The 15,254-nt window shown below is 42.4% G+C and overlaps 1 protein-coding gene across 3 annotated transcripts in view; it reads left to right on the top strand.

Moving 5' to 3' along the window:
• VPS53 (VPS53 subunit of GARP complex) overlaps positions 1-15,254 on the top strand; it is a 138,398-nt gene that overhangs the window by 33,748 nt on the left and 89,396 nt on the right. For all 3 annotated transcript variants that reach the window (XM_025851566.2, XM_025851565.2, XM_073879314.1), the window contains 3 exons: positions 1,397-1,483; positions 5,075-5,190; positions 6,907-7,026. In XM_025851566.2, the coding sequence (XP_025707351.1) occupies positions 1,397-1,483; positions 5,075-5,190; positions 6,907-7,026 (323 nt within the window). The remainder of the gene's footprint in view (positions 1-1,396; positions 1,484-5,074; positions 5,191-6,906; positions 7,027-15,254) is intronic.

Below are 15,254 nucleotides of genomic sequence, written 5' to 3'. Positions count from 1 at the left end.
GGAAAGGAAGACACAAGCCCTGCCTCCAGCAAGGAAGGAATTTGCTGCAGAGGAAGCTAGCCCGAGTTTGCTTTTTGGGGATGTTTTTTAAAGTACAAAAGACGTATGAGTTGAGTTCAGGATCTAGAGGCATTTTCATTGGGTATAGCTGAACACAGAAGTCCAAATCATTCTGTCAGGGCTTCTGTCCTCCCTTCATCTCGGCTCTGCTTTCCTCTTCCCTCTGTGGGAAGCTCTCAGGGAGGCTGGCTGTTTCCCTGTGCAGGCTGAGAGGGCCACACACAGCTCTAGGCTTACACTGGCCTTATCATTGCCTTCAGAGAGGGCTTGTGAGGCCCGGGTAGGACAAACCACTCTTCAATCCAACATCAATAAAGTGTGTTTGATGAAATGCAGAATGAGTTCTTCTTCTGACTGCTGCATCTTTTCTAAGTACATATGTCTTGCACATGTGTGATTTTAGCACCCTGACAGCTCCCAAAATATCGCTTCTCCTACTCACAGAAGCTATCGTGGCTTATCATGCTTTTCTTGTGTGGCATCCATCTTCTAGGTTTTTCAGTAGAAACATTTGGCTCACTGTTAGCTTTAAGTGTCCTTTTCTAACTTCATGTCCTAGGTTTCCAAACGGGGTACTAGAAATGTCTTTAAGGTTTGCCACAGTCCTGGAATCCCCATGTACAGTTCATTTTGTTGAAAGTACACCCTTCTAGAACTTTCTAAATTCAGAGTTTCTCCCAACTTATAGCCACCTGTGTCTCTCTACAAGCTTTGACGGTTATTATGGATGTGTGCATGTACATACAAACAAAAAGGCACAAATGTGCATGTTTTGTTTATATGTTATCAGTAACGTAGTAATCTCTAAGGGAGGGAAGAATAAAATAAGATGAAATCAGAGAGGGAGACAAACCATAAGACACTCTTAACTATAAGAAATAAACTGAGGGTTGCTGGAGGGGCGGGAGGTGGGGAGATGGGCATCACTGGGTGATGGGCATTAAGGAGGGCACGTGATGTAATGAGCACTGGGTGTTATATGCAACTGATGAATCACTGAACTGTACATCTGAAACTAATAATACACTATATGTTAATTAATTGAATTTAATAAATAATAAAAGGAAAATTTTTTTTAAAACATGTAATCCCGGAGCTGGAGGGAGATCGTTTTTAAATTAAAACTTTATGATTCAGGTTGGCAAGAATCCTGTTTATTTGCCTGTATCCACATCCTAGAGTCTGTCTACTACTTTGGCGCAGTAAAATTGTCTACATAAGTACAATGAATCAAGAGAGCTTTATGGTAGTTTTCTTCCGAAACTAGACTCGATTATAGTGTAGTGACTGGTGCTGTCTTGTGTTGCTTGTTTGTCATGTCTTTCTCTTATTCTAGGCACTTGAAGAGGCCCAGAAAGCTATTCAGCAACTCTTTGGCAAAATCAAAGATATCAAAGACAAAGCAGAAAAATCAGAGCAAATGGTGAGTTTAGGTTTCTTCCTAACTTTTTTGCACTTGAAGAGGAAGTTAGGTTCTTGTCCAGTCATACTAATTACTGGGCTTTTTCTCCCACTCGCTGCCAACCACAGCACCCACATCTCTAAAGCAAGCCCTGTTGAGAACATTCCAGATCGATTCAAGAGGAGCTGCTAGACATGCCGTGACTCACCATCCCTGCTGCCCTACATTTGCAGCCCTGTTTTTAAATAGGAAAAGTTTCCTTCTTCTTTCCCAAAAATAGTTTTCTAGTCATTTTGGATTCCTTTCTCTGGCATTTGTATATATCATGTATTTCTCAGTTAAGATATATGATATGTAACTTGGTATAGCGTGAAAACTGGTACAGGATCTGGGAGGGAGGACGTCTCCTGCCACGATACGTGCTTATGGTTTTGATTAAGTTCCCCCTTGACAGATTTGTGTTCCCCGGTGATGTACTCAGGAGGCCTCCCTGCTCACCAAGAATCCAGCCTTCCCCACTCCTACTCCATGGGGGGAGGGGGGATTCACTATAAAACGTTAGCTCCTGTGTTCACATTCTGACCACGTAATGTCATGTCTCTGAATTGTCTCTGAATTCGAGTTTCTTCAACTGTAAGATAAGAACAATCACACCTGCCTTAAAGGATTGTTGAAGAATTAAATGTATGAGGGGCACTGAGCATAGTACTAGGCTTGTGACTGAAGTCGTTACTAATGTCATTTTCCCCCCTACTTTTGGTTACAAAAACTCCCAAATCCTTACCGTCTTCTCGCCCTATATCCTCTTCTGATTCACTACAGGAACAGAGCTGATGTCACATTTCTGTGTATGCTGCAGCTCTCTTCAGTGGCCATTTGGCACAATAGGGAAGGATATGGAGTGGAGGGGGACGGGCAGCTTGACTGAATAGTGGAGAGCATGACCTCTGCAGACAGGCTGCCTGCGTTGGGATCCAGCCCCTCTACTTACTAACTGTGGCAAGTTATTGAACCCATCTGTGCCTTGGTTTCATCACTGTAGAATGGAGATAATAGTCTGGGTACATCATAGAATTGTGGGGACTAAATGAGATCGTGTGTGACAGCCACAGCCCCTGAGTCAGAATCGGTCGTCGCTGTCCTTACCGTTAGCGCTTCCTGTTCTTCTTTCCAGGCAGGCAGCGTTATGGGCCTTCACTGCCAAATGAGGGGTCAGAGGAACAGAACCCTTTCATCAGAGGAAAAATACTAATATCTGTGCTTTGTCACAGAATTAAATAGTCTTTGAGAGGAGGCTGTATGTCATCAGAGAGGGATTTGGATTTGTGGTTCTTTCCCCAAGGATGCACTGCCTCAGCACCATCCATAGGCCGTCGAATCATGAAAGTTAGGAGATGTTTTATTTTAAAGCAGTTTGCTCTCCTGGCTAGCGCTTTGCTAAAGGGAAGAAGAGGTAGGACTGAAGAGAGAACTGATAATTGTTGTGCTCCTCCAATGTGCCAAATACTGTGCCATAGATACCTTTTATATAAGTAATCTAATTTAGCTCTCACACCTGCTTCTCCCTCCCCCTGCTCATGCTTTCTCTCTTTCTCTCAAATAAATAAAGTCATTTAAAAAAAAAAGATTTATTTATTTGAGAGAAAGACCATGAGCAGGGCGGGAGGGGCAGAGGGAGAGGGAGAAACAGTCTCCCCGCTGAGCAGGGAGGCCAATGCAGGGCTCGATCGCAGGACCCTGGGATCACGACCTGAGCCGAAGGCAGGTGCTTTAACTGACTGAGCCACCCAGGTGCCTCTATGATGACTCATCTTACAGATGAGGAAACTGAGACTCAGTGAGGCTAAGGAGCTTATTCTAGGACAGAGTTGGTGAGTGGAAGAGCTGAGATTCAACCCTAGAGCTGCCTAACTCCAAAACCTGCCATGTCATGTTCTGTCGTTTTTTGGCTGTCCCTGGCTAACAGTTAAGGTACATTAACTACGGGTATCCTATTTGTATAATGATCTCTGTGACTTTGACCTGAGAATCCTTTGCCTGAGCTCGATTTGTCTAGGGAAGCACAGGATATGTGATGGGGGGATGGGAGGTACTGGGAATGGAGAGACCAGTCACTTCTGGTGCAGAGCTCCAGGGAGGGCCTGAAGGATGAGAAGAAAGGGACAGTTTTTGTGATGAGACACAGGAAGAACATTCAGGATTTAGTGGCTAACTAATAATGTAGGAATGAGTAGAGTCACAGGTGGCTGTGACTTTTCATGCAATAGTTAAGGCTCCTGATGTTAGCGCTGGAGCTAAGGAAGCTCAGAAGAGGTGCAGGGATTTTTTTGTAGAGAAGAGGGTGATGATTTCAGTGTTGGAAGTGGGTTATCAGATTCTAGGACCAAACTCCTGTACTAGTTCACTGTACCACACCTGTTCTTGTTTTTCCCTAAGCTCAGTTACTCCATGAAGAAGTTCTTAACCTATTCCCACCCCCCTACCCCCACCCCCAGGGAATAGAAATAAAGATTTTGATGGCCTGAGAATTACAGGGAGAGTGGGCTCAATGGGGAATTCCCCGTGAGAGAGACTTTTACTGCCAGGATCCAGGTCAGCTTAGCAGGCTTGTGGGTGTGGAACGAAGCTGTGAGGGTCATAATCTTTACTTTATGGGTTCACCCGGGGTGATCAAACTCTGAAAAACCAGATCATGTGAACTTAACTCACCACCAAGTTTTTCACTTTTAATGGGAGATAGGTCTTTCCAGTGACTAGAATATTTGTGCCTAGTGTCCAGGGCACTCTCTTCCTTCCAGGCATCAGAGAACCCAGGAAACCAAATTGCTCTTCAGAAAGTTTCTTGGTCAACATAAACTCAGGCAGTTCAGTGGAACATTCTACCTAAATGTTAGTAAAGTTGGAGAATTGTTCCCACTTCATTACTGAATGCGCTTTTCTAGTGACTGAAATATACTTGTATTCCAGGTACAGAGTTTATTTCTCTTGGATCTACTGGGTCAACACTGTCTGAATTTTACTTCCCCCATTATCTTCTTGCTCCTGACAACTTCACATCTCCTCTGTGACAGTACATGTTAGGCATATGTTATGTTATTTTAGTCTTCTTGAGATTTGAGAGCAAGTCTTTCCTTGCTGGGGATCGGGCAGTAAACCCTAGTTCCATGAATAAAGATCGATTCAACAGAATTAGCCGACTAATACTGTCCATTTTGTGTCGAACCTAGTAGCCCCCCATCAGAAGGCATACTTTTCTGACCTTGTTCAAGAGGAGATGTGCCAAACTTGGCTCCTGGACCCTGTAAGCTCCATACTAAATTGCTATTTGGATCACTCCATTTGGGGTGAAAAATAAAGTTCATTTTGTTCTCACAGTTGAAGATTTTGTACCCCTGGGTAAAGCCTTCTGAAGAAATGCCAAATGAAATTTAAATGGACTGATTGGAAGGTATTTTGATTTTATATGTGATGAGAATGTACGTGTTTTCTCCTGGAGCTAACCTGAGGGTTTTTTCCTTGCTTCATTTGCCTTATTTTCTTGTGGAGCTACTTGCAAATGGATTTACATCTTTCTTAACCTTCCTTTTTCTCCTGTGGTTTTTCACTACTTAGGTTAAAGAAATCACCCGCGATATTAAGCAGCTAGATCATGCCAAACGCCACCTGACCACCTCAATCACAACGCTGAACCACCTGCACATGTTAGCAGGTGGCGTGGATTCCCTCGAGTAAGCAGCGTCAGCTTTCTCTTTGGGGTCCACAGGAAATGAACGTGCCATGTAAAGAACATGGCATCATAGGTATTTTACTCCTCAGCCAGGGAAGGCTCGCTATTCTGCCCCACTTTTCTGCAAATTGGTCTCAAGTGTTTAGTTACCATTTGGCTTTGTGCCCTCTGGTGTTCAAAATGTAACAAACACCTGAAAGTTGGAAGTGAGTTTGCAAGTGAGTGTGGAAAGGACCCAGATAGCATGTGGAGGATGATTCCAAGAATACGGCTCGTTTAAATGTGGTAGATCTCTACCATTAAGGCCAGCAAGGTCATTCAGGACCATAATCTCTCCCTGTAGCCCCTGCCTTGGCAAGTTTTCCTGCTTGTGTTGGGCTTAGTTGCAGTACGTTGGATGTTCTGTATAGAAATAGGGCTTTAAAAAAGAGAGAGAGAAAGCAAGAAAGCAAGCAAGCAAGAAATAAAGAAAGTCTTGATTTATCATTCATCCCACTTTTTTTTCAACCCACTTTTTCAAAGACTGTAGCATCCTGTTTGGTTTATAGAGGAGCTGTAGGGAATGATGCATGAGGACATTAGAAGTAGTATTAAAAGGAAGAGCTGGTTATTTACCACAAGAAGCAATCCAAATGCCTCTTTTACTAGCAAGATTCTAACACGGCTGAGAATTCCCCCTGCCCCAGCTTCAGTAGTGTCTCATATGTAGACAGAGAAAGAACATCTTCATAGAAATTTAGATGCATCATCTGAAGCTGGGAGGACAGGGTCAGACCCTTCCTGGTCTCTCCGGGCATTGTATGAGCTCCAGCAAACCCTAGTCTGTCCTCCTGCAAGTAGTGATCAGAGATATGAGCCAGCCAGTGGGAGGCTAGAAGAGCAGTTTCCTTGTTCCTTGCTCCAGATGCTCCAGATGTTCCTTCCCACCAGACTATCAGACCAGGCTGCATTAGCACCCGAACACATTGGTTTGAACCTGGTACTGTCTTCTTAAATGCCTCTTTTTTTTTTAATGCCTCTTAAGGGAAGTCATATATTATACATTTAATTTAAAAGCCCAACTCTAATAAAAAATTTAGATCTAATAATTTGACCTTCCTTGTGTGTGTAACTGTTGCTTTTATTAGTATCCTTTTATTTAAACTTCATTAACCTTAGTAATAGGGAAAGTAGACATATTTGGAACAGTTACTTAACATTGGCTTAAAACCTCCAGATTTGAGTTAACATATAAATGCCCTTTGTTGTATCGTGGGAAGATGTGTTTGGTTTGCCCATATGCTATAATCCTCAGACAGTAACATTCCTATCCCTGTTTTCTGTTAAAAGTCTGCTAATCCCATAATACCCAGCGCAAATCCATAGTCTTCGCAGATTCCCTACCCCCATCCAACGAGAATCCATCACCCACACATTCTTTTGTACCTTTCATAACACATAATGTGTGTTTCTGTTTAGAACTCAGTTTATCCCACTTGGTATCAGATGTGTACTTGGCTCTGTCTCTCTTACTGAGCAATGTCACTTTGACGATTTTGGCTAGGTCTGTTTTTTTTTTTTTTTTTAACCTCTAGTGTGCAAGCCCATATATACTCAGTGCTCAGTAAATGGTTACATCGAGTTGACGTCTGTTTTGTAGCTCAGAGTGGGTTTTTCCACATCTGTATCTTGTGTCCTTCATGTTTTTCTAGATTCTCAGCTTCTTATTCCCTTGCAGAGCCATGACCAGGCGAAGACAGTATGGAGAAGTTGCTAACCTTCTTCAAGGTGTGATGAATGTTCTGGAGCACTTCTACAAGTATATGGGAATTCCACAGATCCGGCAGCTTTCTGAAAGGTAAAAGGTCATTGGAGAAGGCAGTCTTCTCCTTTGGGAAAAGATGGCACTAGGATGCGCTTCAGCACTTAGCTCAGTATGTTCACTGCAGAATCTTCTTGTAAGAAGGACCCTCAGATGTCATCTGATGTAACTCTGTGGGATATAGATGTCTACTCCACCCCTTTCCAGCTCCTTACCATGTCTTCTAAAGCAGTCTCTGTCCGATAGTTGCTGGCCTGGCATCACTGGAGGGGCAGCTGGTGAGTTAAGAGTTGTCCACATTTGTGAGGGAAACTGTTCCTGTTGTCTCTTTCCTTGTGACAGGCCACCACCACACTTAGTAAGGCTTATAACAACAGGTGTTTCACTCATGTAATTTAACCTGCCTCGGCAGGAACAGCTCACCTCTGCTCCATGCAGCATCGGCTCAGGTGGGTCAGGAGGGGCCTGAGGGATCCATGGCTCACTCTCATGGCTGGCAAGTTGGTGCTTGTTGTCCGCTGGGAGCTCAGTTGAGTTGTCTTCCATGGGCTGCTTGGTCTTCCTCACGGTGAGGTGGCTGGGTCCCAAGAATGAGCCTCCCAAGAGAACTAGGCCTTGGAAATCACGTAGTGTCACTCCCGTCATCACAAGGCAGCCAGGATTAGAGAGGAAGGAACGTAGTCTCCCCTACGCCTTCAGTGGGAGGAATGTCAAAGTCCCATTGATGAAAAGAGCATGTGGGATGGGCTATACTGCTGTGGCTGTTTTTGGAAAGTCTCATTTGCCACTAGAACTTAAGATGTGACAAAACGATGAGTTAGCCTCTTCTTCCTACCTCTGTCGACTTTGAATCCCACATTCAGAGTCATAGAAAGAAAGCCTGATGCTTAGAAGGAAGATTCAGATTCAAAAGGAGAATAAGAGGGGAGTGAATTCAGTGTCTTTTCTTTTCTTTTTTTTTTTAAAGATTTTATTTATTCATGAGAGACAGAGAAAGAGAGAGAAGCAGAGGGAGAAGCAGGCTCCCAAGGAGCAGGGAGCCCGATGCGGGACTCGATCCCAGGACCCTGGGATCATGACCTGAGCCGAAGGCAGACGCTTAACCATCTGAGCCACCCAGGCGCCCTTCAGTGTCTTTTCTATTAGAAATAGCAGCAGAGAGAATACTGAGGAGGCAGAGATGATCACAATTGACGAATCCTGACCTTTCTTGAACAAAGAAGAGACAAAGGGGCTGGCTCTTAACAGCATTTCTGTCTTCTTAATCAGGCCTGATTACTACAATCCTTTTTCCTTAAGTTTCTGTATTTTTAATCATGTAAGTAATTATGTAATAGAGGTATACATTTTCTTTATTTTTAAAAAAGTCATATATACAGATGGAACTGAAGTCCCCTTTAGCTCTCCCTGAGATCCTAGTGCTACCTATACAGGCAGTGACGGTAGTGACTATGATCAATTTAATATGGATTCCTCTCGATTTTTATCTGTGATTTACAGAAATCTATAGTTTCAGTTTGTGGTTTTGGTTTGTTTGGTTTTAAGTAAATCGTTTCACACCATATGCTTCGTTCTGAAACTTACTTTTTGGTTTTAACTCGCGATGTATTTTAGAGATTTTTCTACATTGATATGTACAGACCGACCTAATTCTTTTTGTTATTTTTTAAATTTTTTTGATTTTATTTTTTTAAGATTTTATTTATATATTTTTGCGAGAGAGAGGGAGTGCACGCCGTGTGAGAGAGAGAGAGAGCACAAATTGGGGGAGGGGCAGAGAGAAAGGTAGACTCCCCACTGAGGAGGGAGCCCCATGTGGGACTCGATCCAGGCCCCTGGGATCATGACCTGAGCCAAAGGCAGATGCTTAACCGACTGAGCCACCCAGGCGCCCTACCTCGTTTTTTTTAATTGATGCCTGGAATTCCGTAGTATAACATACCACAGATTATTTAACCATTTTCATATCACTAGATTGTTTGCCTCTAATTTTTAAAAAGCTATACCTTTTCGCACATCTATAAATACTTCCCTAAGATAGATTCTGGGTCATGGGTAAAGTGCAATTAAAATTTTAATAACCACTGCCCATTTGCCCTCCCAAGAGGTTTTAGCTGTTTTATAGTACCATCTGCACAGTATGTGAGTACCCACTTCGCCGTACCTTCAGCAATGCTTTATATTTTCTTGTCAGTTTTCCTTTTTTATTTAACTGGTGGATGAAAAACAGCATCGTGTTCCTTTCATTTCCATTTCCCTGGTGACTACTGAGACTAGTTTTCTTTTGATTATTGGCCATTTGCATTTCCTCTGAAATGCCTGTTTATAATCACCTTTTTGTCTATTGAGTTATTTATTCCTTTCTTATTGCTTCTATATATTCTGGATGTTAATACATTGTCAGAGCTGGTAGATCTCGCCTGTAAAACCATCTGGGTGTGTTACCTCTCTTAAAGGCAGATCTTTGACTCTCACTAAGATTTCTTCCATGGTAATTAATTGGTCTCAGGTTTCTTCTTTTTTTTTCTTTTGTTTAAATTGTGTTAATATATACATAAAATTTACCATATCAGTAATTTTCAAGTGTGCAACTCAATGGCATTAAGTATATTCACAATATTATACAACCATCACCACTTCTATTTCTAAAACTTTTTCATTACCCTAAACAGAAACTCTTACCCATTAAAGAATAACTCCCATTACCTCCTTTCCCACCTCTGGGAAGCTGTGTTCTATTTTATGTTTCTGTGATTTGGCTAGTGTAGCTACCTCATATAAATGGAATCATACAATATTTTTTCTTCTATGTCTGGCTTATTTTACTTAGTACAGTATTTCAAGGTTCATCCATGTTGTAGAATGTATCAGAATTTCATTCCTTTTTAAGGCTGAATATTTCATTGTGTATGCACACAAACACACACACACACACACACACACACACACACACACATTACATTTTGTTCATCCATTATGGACACACAGATTGTTTCTACGCATTGGCTGTTGTATGATAGACGAAGCAAATCTATTGTCTGGCATTTCTTGTTGCCTGTTAAAAATCTGGTCAATATGGGATGCCTGGGTGGCTCATCGGTTAAGCATCTGCCTTCAGCTTGGGTCATGATCCCAGGGTCCTGGGATCGAGTCCCGCATCAGGCTCCTTGCTCAGCGGGGAGCCTGCTTCTCCCTTTGCTGCTCCCCCTGTTTGTGCTCTCTCTCTCTCTGACAAATAAACAAATAAAATATTTTTTAAAAAAATCTGGTCAATCTGATTCTTACTCCTTTATAAGATAATCTATTTTCATTTGATTTTTATTTTGCTCTGGAAGCATTTGGGGTTGGGGAAGGGGGCTGGTCAGGAATTTTGCTAGGATATAGGTCTCTTGTCCTTTATGTTGCTCTGTACTTACCATATCTTCAATCGGAAGACTCATGAGTTTCTTAAGTTCTGAGAAATCATTTTCTTCTGTTTCTTTGAGTAGTTTCTATGCTTTGTTCTCTGTACTCTCTCTTTGTGGAATTCCTATTGCGTGAATATTGGAACTTTTAGATCTGCCATCTATCTTTCTTTCCTTCCTTTCTTTCTTTCAGGAGGAAGAGGGGGTGAGGCAGAGGGAGAGGGCGAGAGACAATCTTAAGCAGGCTCCAATGCCCAGTGCAGAGCCCAACATGGGGCTTGATCTCACAACCCTGAGATCATGACTTGAGCCAAAATCAAGACTTGGACGCTTAACTGACTAAGCCACCCAGGTGCCCCTGCTGCCATATTTCTTAATTTTTCCTTCATACTTTGCATCTTCCCCCCCCTCCCCTTTTCAGGCTGAATTCCTCAACTCAGTCTTACTGTTTTAATATATTCTTCAGTTGTGCCCATTCTGCTATTTGGCCCAACTGTTGAATTTGTATTTCAGCAATCCAACTTTAATCTTCAGGATCTCTAGTTGATTCTTTTTTTCACAGGCATGATATCCTCTTAAATCTCTCAGGGAATATAGATTATATGTATTTTATTATTTATTTATTTGTTTTTAAAGATTTTATTTACTTTTAGAGGGGAGAGGGAGCAGGGAGAGGAGCGGAGAGGAGGAGGGAGAAGAATAAGCCGACTACACTGAGCGTGGGGCCGGCTCGGGGCTCAGTCCCATGACTCTGAGATCATGACCTGAGCTGACATCAAGTGTCGGCCACTCAACCGACTGAGCCACCCAGGCCCACAGATTATATGTATTTTAAAGCTCTGATTTGCCTGTTCTGTTTCTTTGTCCTCTGATAGCAGGTCTTCGGTTTGTTGAGCATGGTGACTCTTTCTTGGCATTAGCATTCCTCCAGTGTTTAGTGATTTCTAGCTGAAAGCTCATTTTTGGCTTTGAGATTCTCTGTCATCCTGATCAGGGATGCTCTTTTATTGCCGTCTGCTGGTGAGGGAGAGGGGTGTACGTGCTGCTCAGCTAAGGGCCACGGATAGCTCTTCTTAGGTGAGGTGGGGCTGGAGCTGGAAGGGCTGCCAGGTAGATATGCCAGTGGCTAATATTCTGGGCTTGGGGCCTCCCTGATCTGCCTGGATGTTGTCAGCCCTCTGGCCACTGCGGGGGTTCTCAGACCCATACCCGTTTCTTGACCTGGGCGTTCAAGGCAAGGTTGCAGACTTGGACACCAGTTTTGTGATTACTCATCTTGCAAGAGCCCAACATATCCTGCTGGCATTTACTTCAGGGCCCCTCCTGCTCTTGGTATCCACTACCCTCATGTCTTTCATTTTTGAAAAGCAGTTTTCAGCAGTGGTTTCCTTCTTCAGTCCTGTGGTACCAGGCAGTCCTGAGTTTCTAGTGTGCCACTTATTTTCATGCCTGGTTCTGGATTTTTATTAAAACCTTTTTATTATTTCTAAGGATCTGGGGCAGGAAGGGGAGATTGCAACATGTGCTCAGTGTGCCATCTTGTAGTGGAAATGCCAGAGAACTATTAGGGAATGTAAGAACAGAGCTTGGCAGAATACTAAGGAAATCACCACCCTTTCCCCCATCCTTCCTAACTCCTTCACACTTAGAACTGGCCGATCGCCATATCACACTGGGGGCATGAAGTAGCCAAGGGAGCAGACAAACAGAGGCTTATGAGCTGCCAGAAAGAAGGAAGCTTGGTCGGAGAAGGCAGACTTATTCTCAGGGGATGGAGGAGGAGAAGGGAAGGCACTATCACCTCCCCTTACCCTTGTGACAATCCAGAGTTGATCTTTTTTCCCATTCACTTATTCTTTCCTTCATTTACCTAATAGATACATACTATGGACTTTCTGTGTCCTAGGGCCCGTACTGGGGTACTGAAGGTACAAAGTACGAAATACATACTCTCTGCCCTCAAGGAGTTCACCATTGTTGTGTGGAGAAGAGAAACACTAGTAGAAAATTTTAGTATAGCATAGATCCAACAAAACTGATAGATGCTGTACAAGCAATAGCAGGATCTCAGAAGAGGAACTAAAAGACTTAGCCTTTAGGGGCTGAGGGCAGGGGTCACAGAAGAATTCAGTTTTCATCTGATTTTAAAAGAATAGGTAGGATCTTTCCAGCAAGACAAGAAGAGAGGAGGAAAAATGGGAGAGAGAGAACATCATGGTACTTCGGGAGACACCAGAGTCTGAAAGTCCGCATAGATAGGGTCACATTTTATATGCCTTGTGAAAGAGTCTGTTCTTTATTTTGTGGACAGTGAAAGATCTTAAGCAGAGAGGGGCATGATCTCGTTTGTGCTTTGTAAAAGTCTTATGGACTGTGGGTATAGAGGACTGGAGATTGAGACTATGTTCTAGACCAGAAAAGATAAGAACCTTACCAAGACAGTGACCATGAGGTCAAGGAGATCTGTGGAGGAGTTGGTTCTCAATTGGTTGTGTTGGATGGGCATTGTTGGATGGCAGGAATATGGCAGAACTGAATTCTATTTCTAAAAAGGCAATGTAGGGACAAACAAGAGGATGCACTCTTTTAGGAGTCTGCTTTTTAACATTTTTCAAAAAGGCGGTTTTATAAATTTGAAGGAACTTTGTGATCACTGTTATAAGACATTTCTCCTTAAAATGAGAAAATCTAACATTCTAGCAATGTATTTTGGTGCTCTGAACATTCATTATCATGTAGGATTGCTGCAAACAGGAGGACTTACTTTTCTTTCCATTCGTTTAACAACTTCTATTTGCAAAAATTTTGTGTAGTTTAATACAGAATAAATATGTGCTATTAAGTAACACTAAAAACAACACAAGAGAAGAAATCTTCTCTGGTTTTCAGTGCCTGACTACAATTGTTTTTCAAGAGGTACTAAAAGTTTGAGGAAAGTCCAAATTTCTTATTTTTAGCATCTTTTCTGGTGAATTCTCCTCCCTTATGTTTGCATAGTGATGGTAGAACCATCTGGAAATGATAGAAATAGCTGTTTGTTGGGGGGCAGGGGAGAAGGCAGCAGAGTTCCACTCTATGAATTGCTTTAGTTTCTCCAATTTAATAGCTTGCTGTCTATAAATCGTAGAAGTCACATGAAAGGTTGTGCTCTGAAATTTTTGCCTGTACATTTGAAATATGAAGTTCGTGGACTTTGATTTGAATATAGCTATTTCCTCCAACTACCCTTATGGAAAATGCTTAAATGTTAATGTAGCATTGAGGGAAAGATTTTTTTCTTTAGTATCATCTTTACATTTCAGAGCCTCCTGGCTTAAAAATATCCATGAAAGCAAATGTCTCTGGTAATCAGTCAATATTTCCTGAGAAAGAGTGGAAGATTCTTGCATTCTCTTGAAACCTGTAAAATTCTCGAACTAAAAAATATTTTTCAGGGCTATGCTAACCTCTTAGGTGTGAGAGATAAGACTTGGCAGGTTGGTGGGGGCGGGTGTGTCACATGGTGTAGCAGTGAAAGAAATTAGAGAATGAAAAGGCCTGACTAGCTGTGTGACTTTGACAAGTTCTTTCTGAAAGAACTTCAGTTTCAAAAGCATAAGGGTTGTACTTCATTGTCCCACTGTATCACGCTTAAGATTCTGGATTCGGATTCTTTATAGAGCCTATCTGTTTGAAAATAGAGCGTCTGACTAATCTAACTAATTAGCCATTCTATCCAGTACAAACTATATGTATTTGGGAGGTCAGTTTATTGTGAAGAGCTGAGGGTGTTTCCTTTGAGGCATTCACAAGGTAATGGAAGCATCAGGATTACTTTATCTACAAATGTCTAAATAATTTTCATAATTTGCTATATCCTTCTGCTGCCACCCATTGTGCAAACTGATAACACATTTAGGAAAGGCCACCTTTGTTTTTTGGTTTTTTAAATTTATTTATTTGTCAGAAAGAGAGAGAGAGCACAAGCAGCGGGAGCTGTAGGCAGAGAGAGAAACAGGCTCCCCACTGAGCAGGGAGCCCGATGTGGGACTCAATCCCAAGACCCCAGGATCATGACCTGAGCTGAAGGCAGACGCTTAACCGACTGAGCCACCCAGGCGCCCCAGGAAAGGTCACCTTAGAACAACCTTTTGTCAGATGGCATGGAGGATGCTAGAAGTCGTTGGTTGGCTTCCTTTCTGAGCAGCACAGTGACTCCTTTGTTTCCTAGATGTGATCGACACGGAGTTGTCACCATCTAAGTGGACTGAGCTTATTTGGATACCAGGAGGAATTTTTATTTATTCTCTATTAGTTGTAGATAAATTTCTTAGTCGTTCTTAATGGAAATTATGGTAGATCAACTCTGTTCTGCTAACAGAATCTCAGTTGGTCCCATCTCTTTACAATAGGAATTCACTTTTCCTTGTTCGAAGAGGAAGGAGTTTGGCCTAAGATGTTCTTTTAGTGTTGACTTCTTTCTAGGATCCTGTTTAGGCAACTGATGGTAAAGACCACTATTCACATGTCACCCTGAAAATACATAGAATCATGGTTGGGATTTATAGATGTTGTCATTAATATTAGTATGGGAAACAGTTGCTCTTTCATCTGAGTCACTGATGGACACTTGGAAAACTATGCTTGGAAACGTTTATATTCCACTCTTGGAAAGTGGGCAGAAGCCCACTCTTCTGCTCCAACAGTAGTTATACCTCCAGCTTGCAGTCGCCTGTGAAGGTGTCTGCTGTTGCCAGCTAGCTCTAAAGGTGGATGCTGGGAAATAAGCAGTCCTGGAGAGGACAGTGAGGGACATCCAGCCCAGGCCTGCGTGGGCATGTACCCTCTTACTTCACAAATCTTCTTAGTTGTGGCCCAGGT

This window comes from Callorhinus ursinus, unplaced genomic scaffold (assembly GCF_003265705.2).
Source record: "Callorhinus ursinus isolate GAN/ISIS: 27379988/994484 unplaced genomic scaffold, GSC_fseal_2.0 scaffold34, whole genome shotgun sequence".
NCBI classification, from domain to species: Eukaryota; Metazoa; Chordata; class Mammalia; order Carnivora; family Otariidae; genus Callorhinus; species Callorhinus ursinus.
Note: the sequence above shows the minus strand (reverse complement) of the source record. Positions and strands in the feature narration are given on the sequence as shown.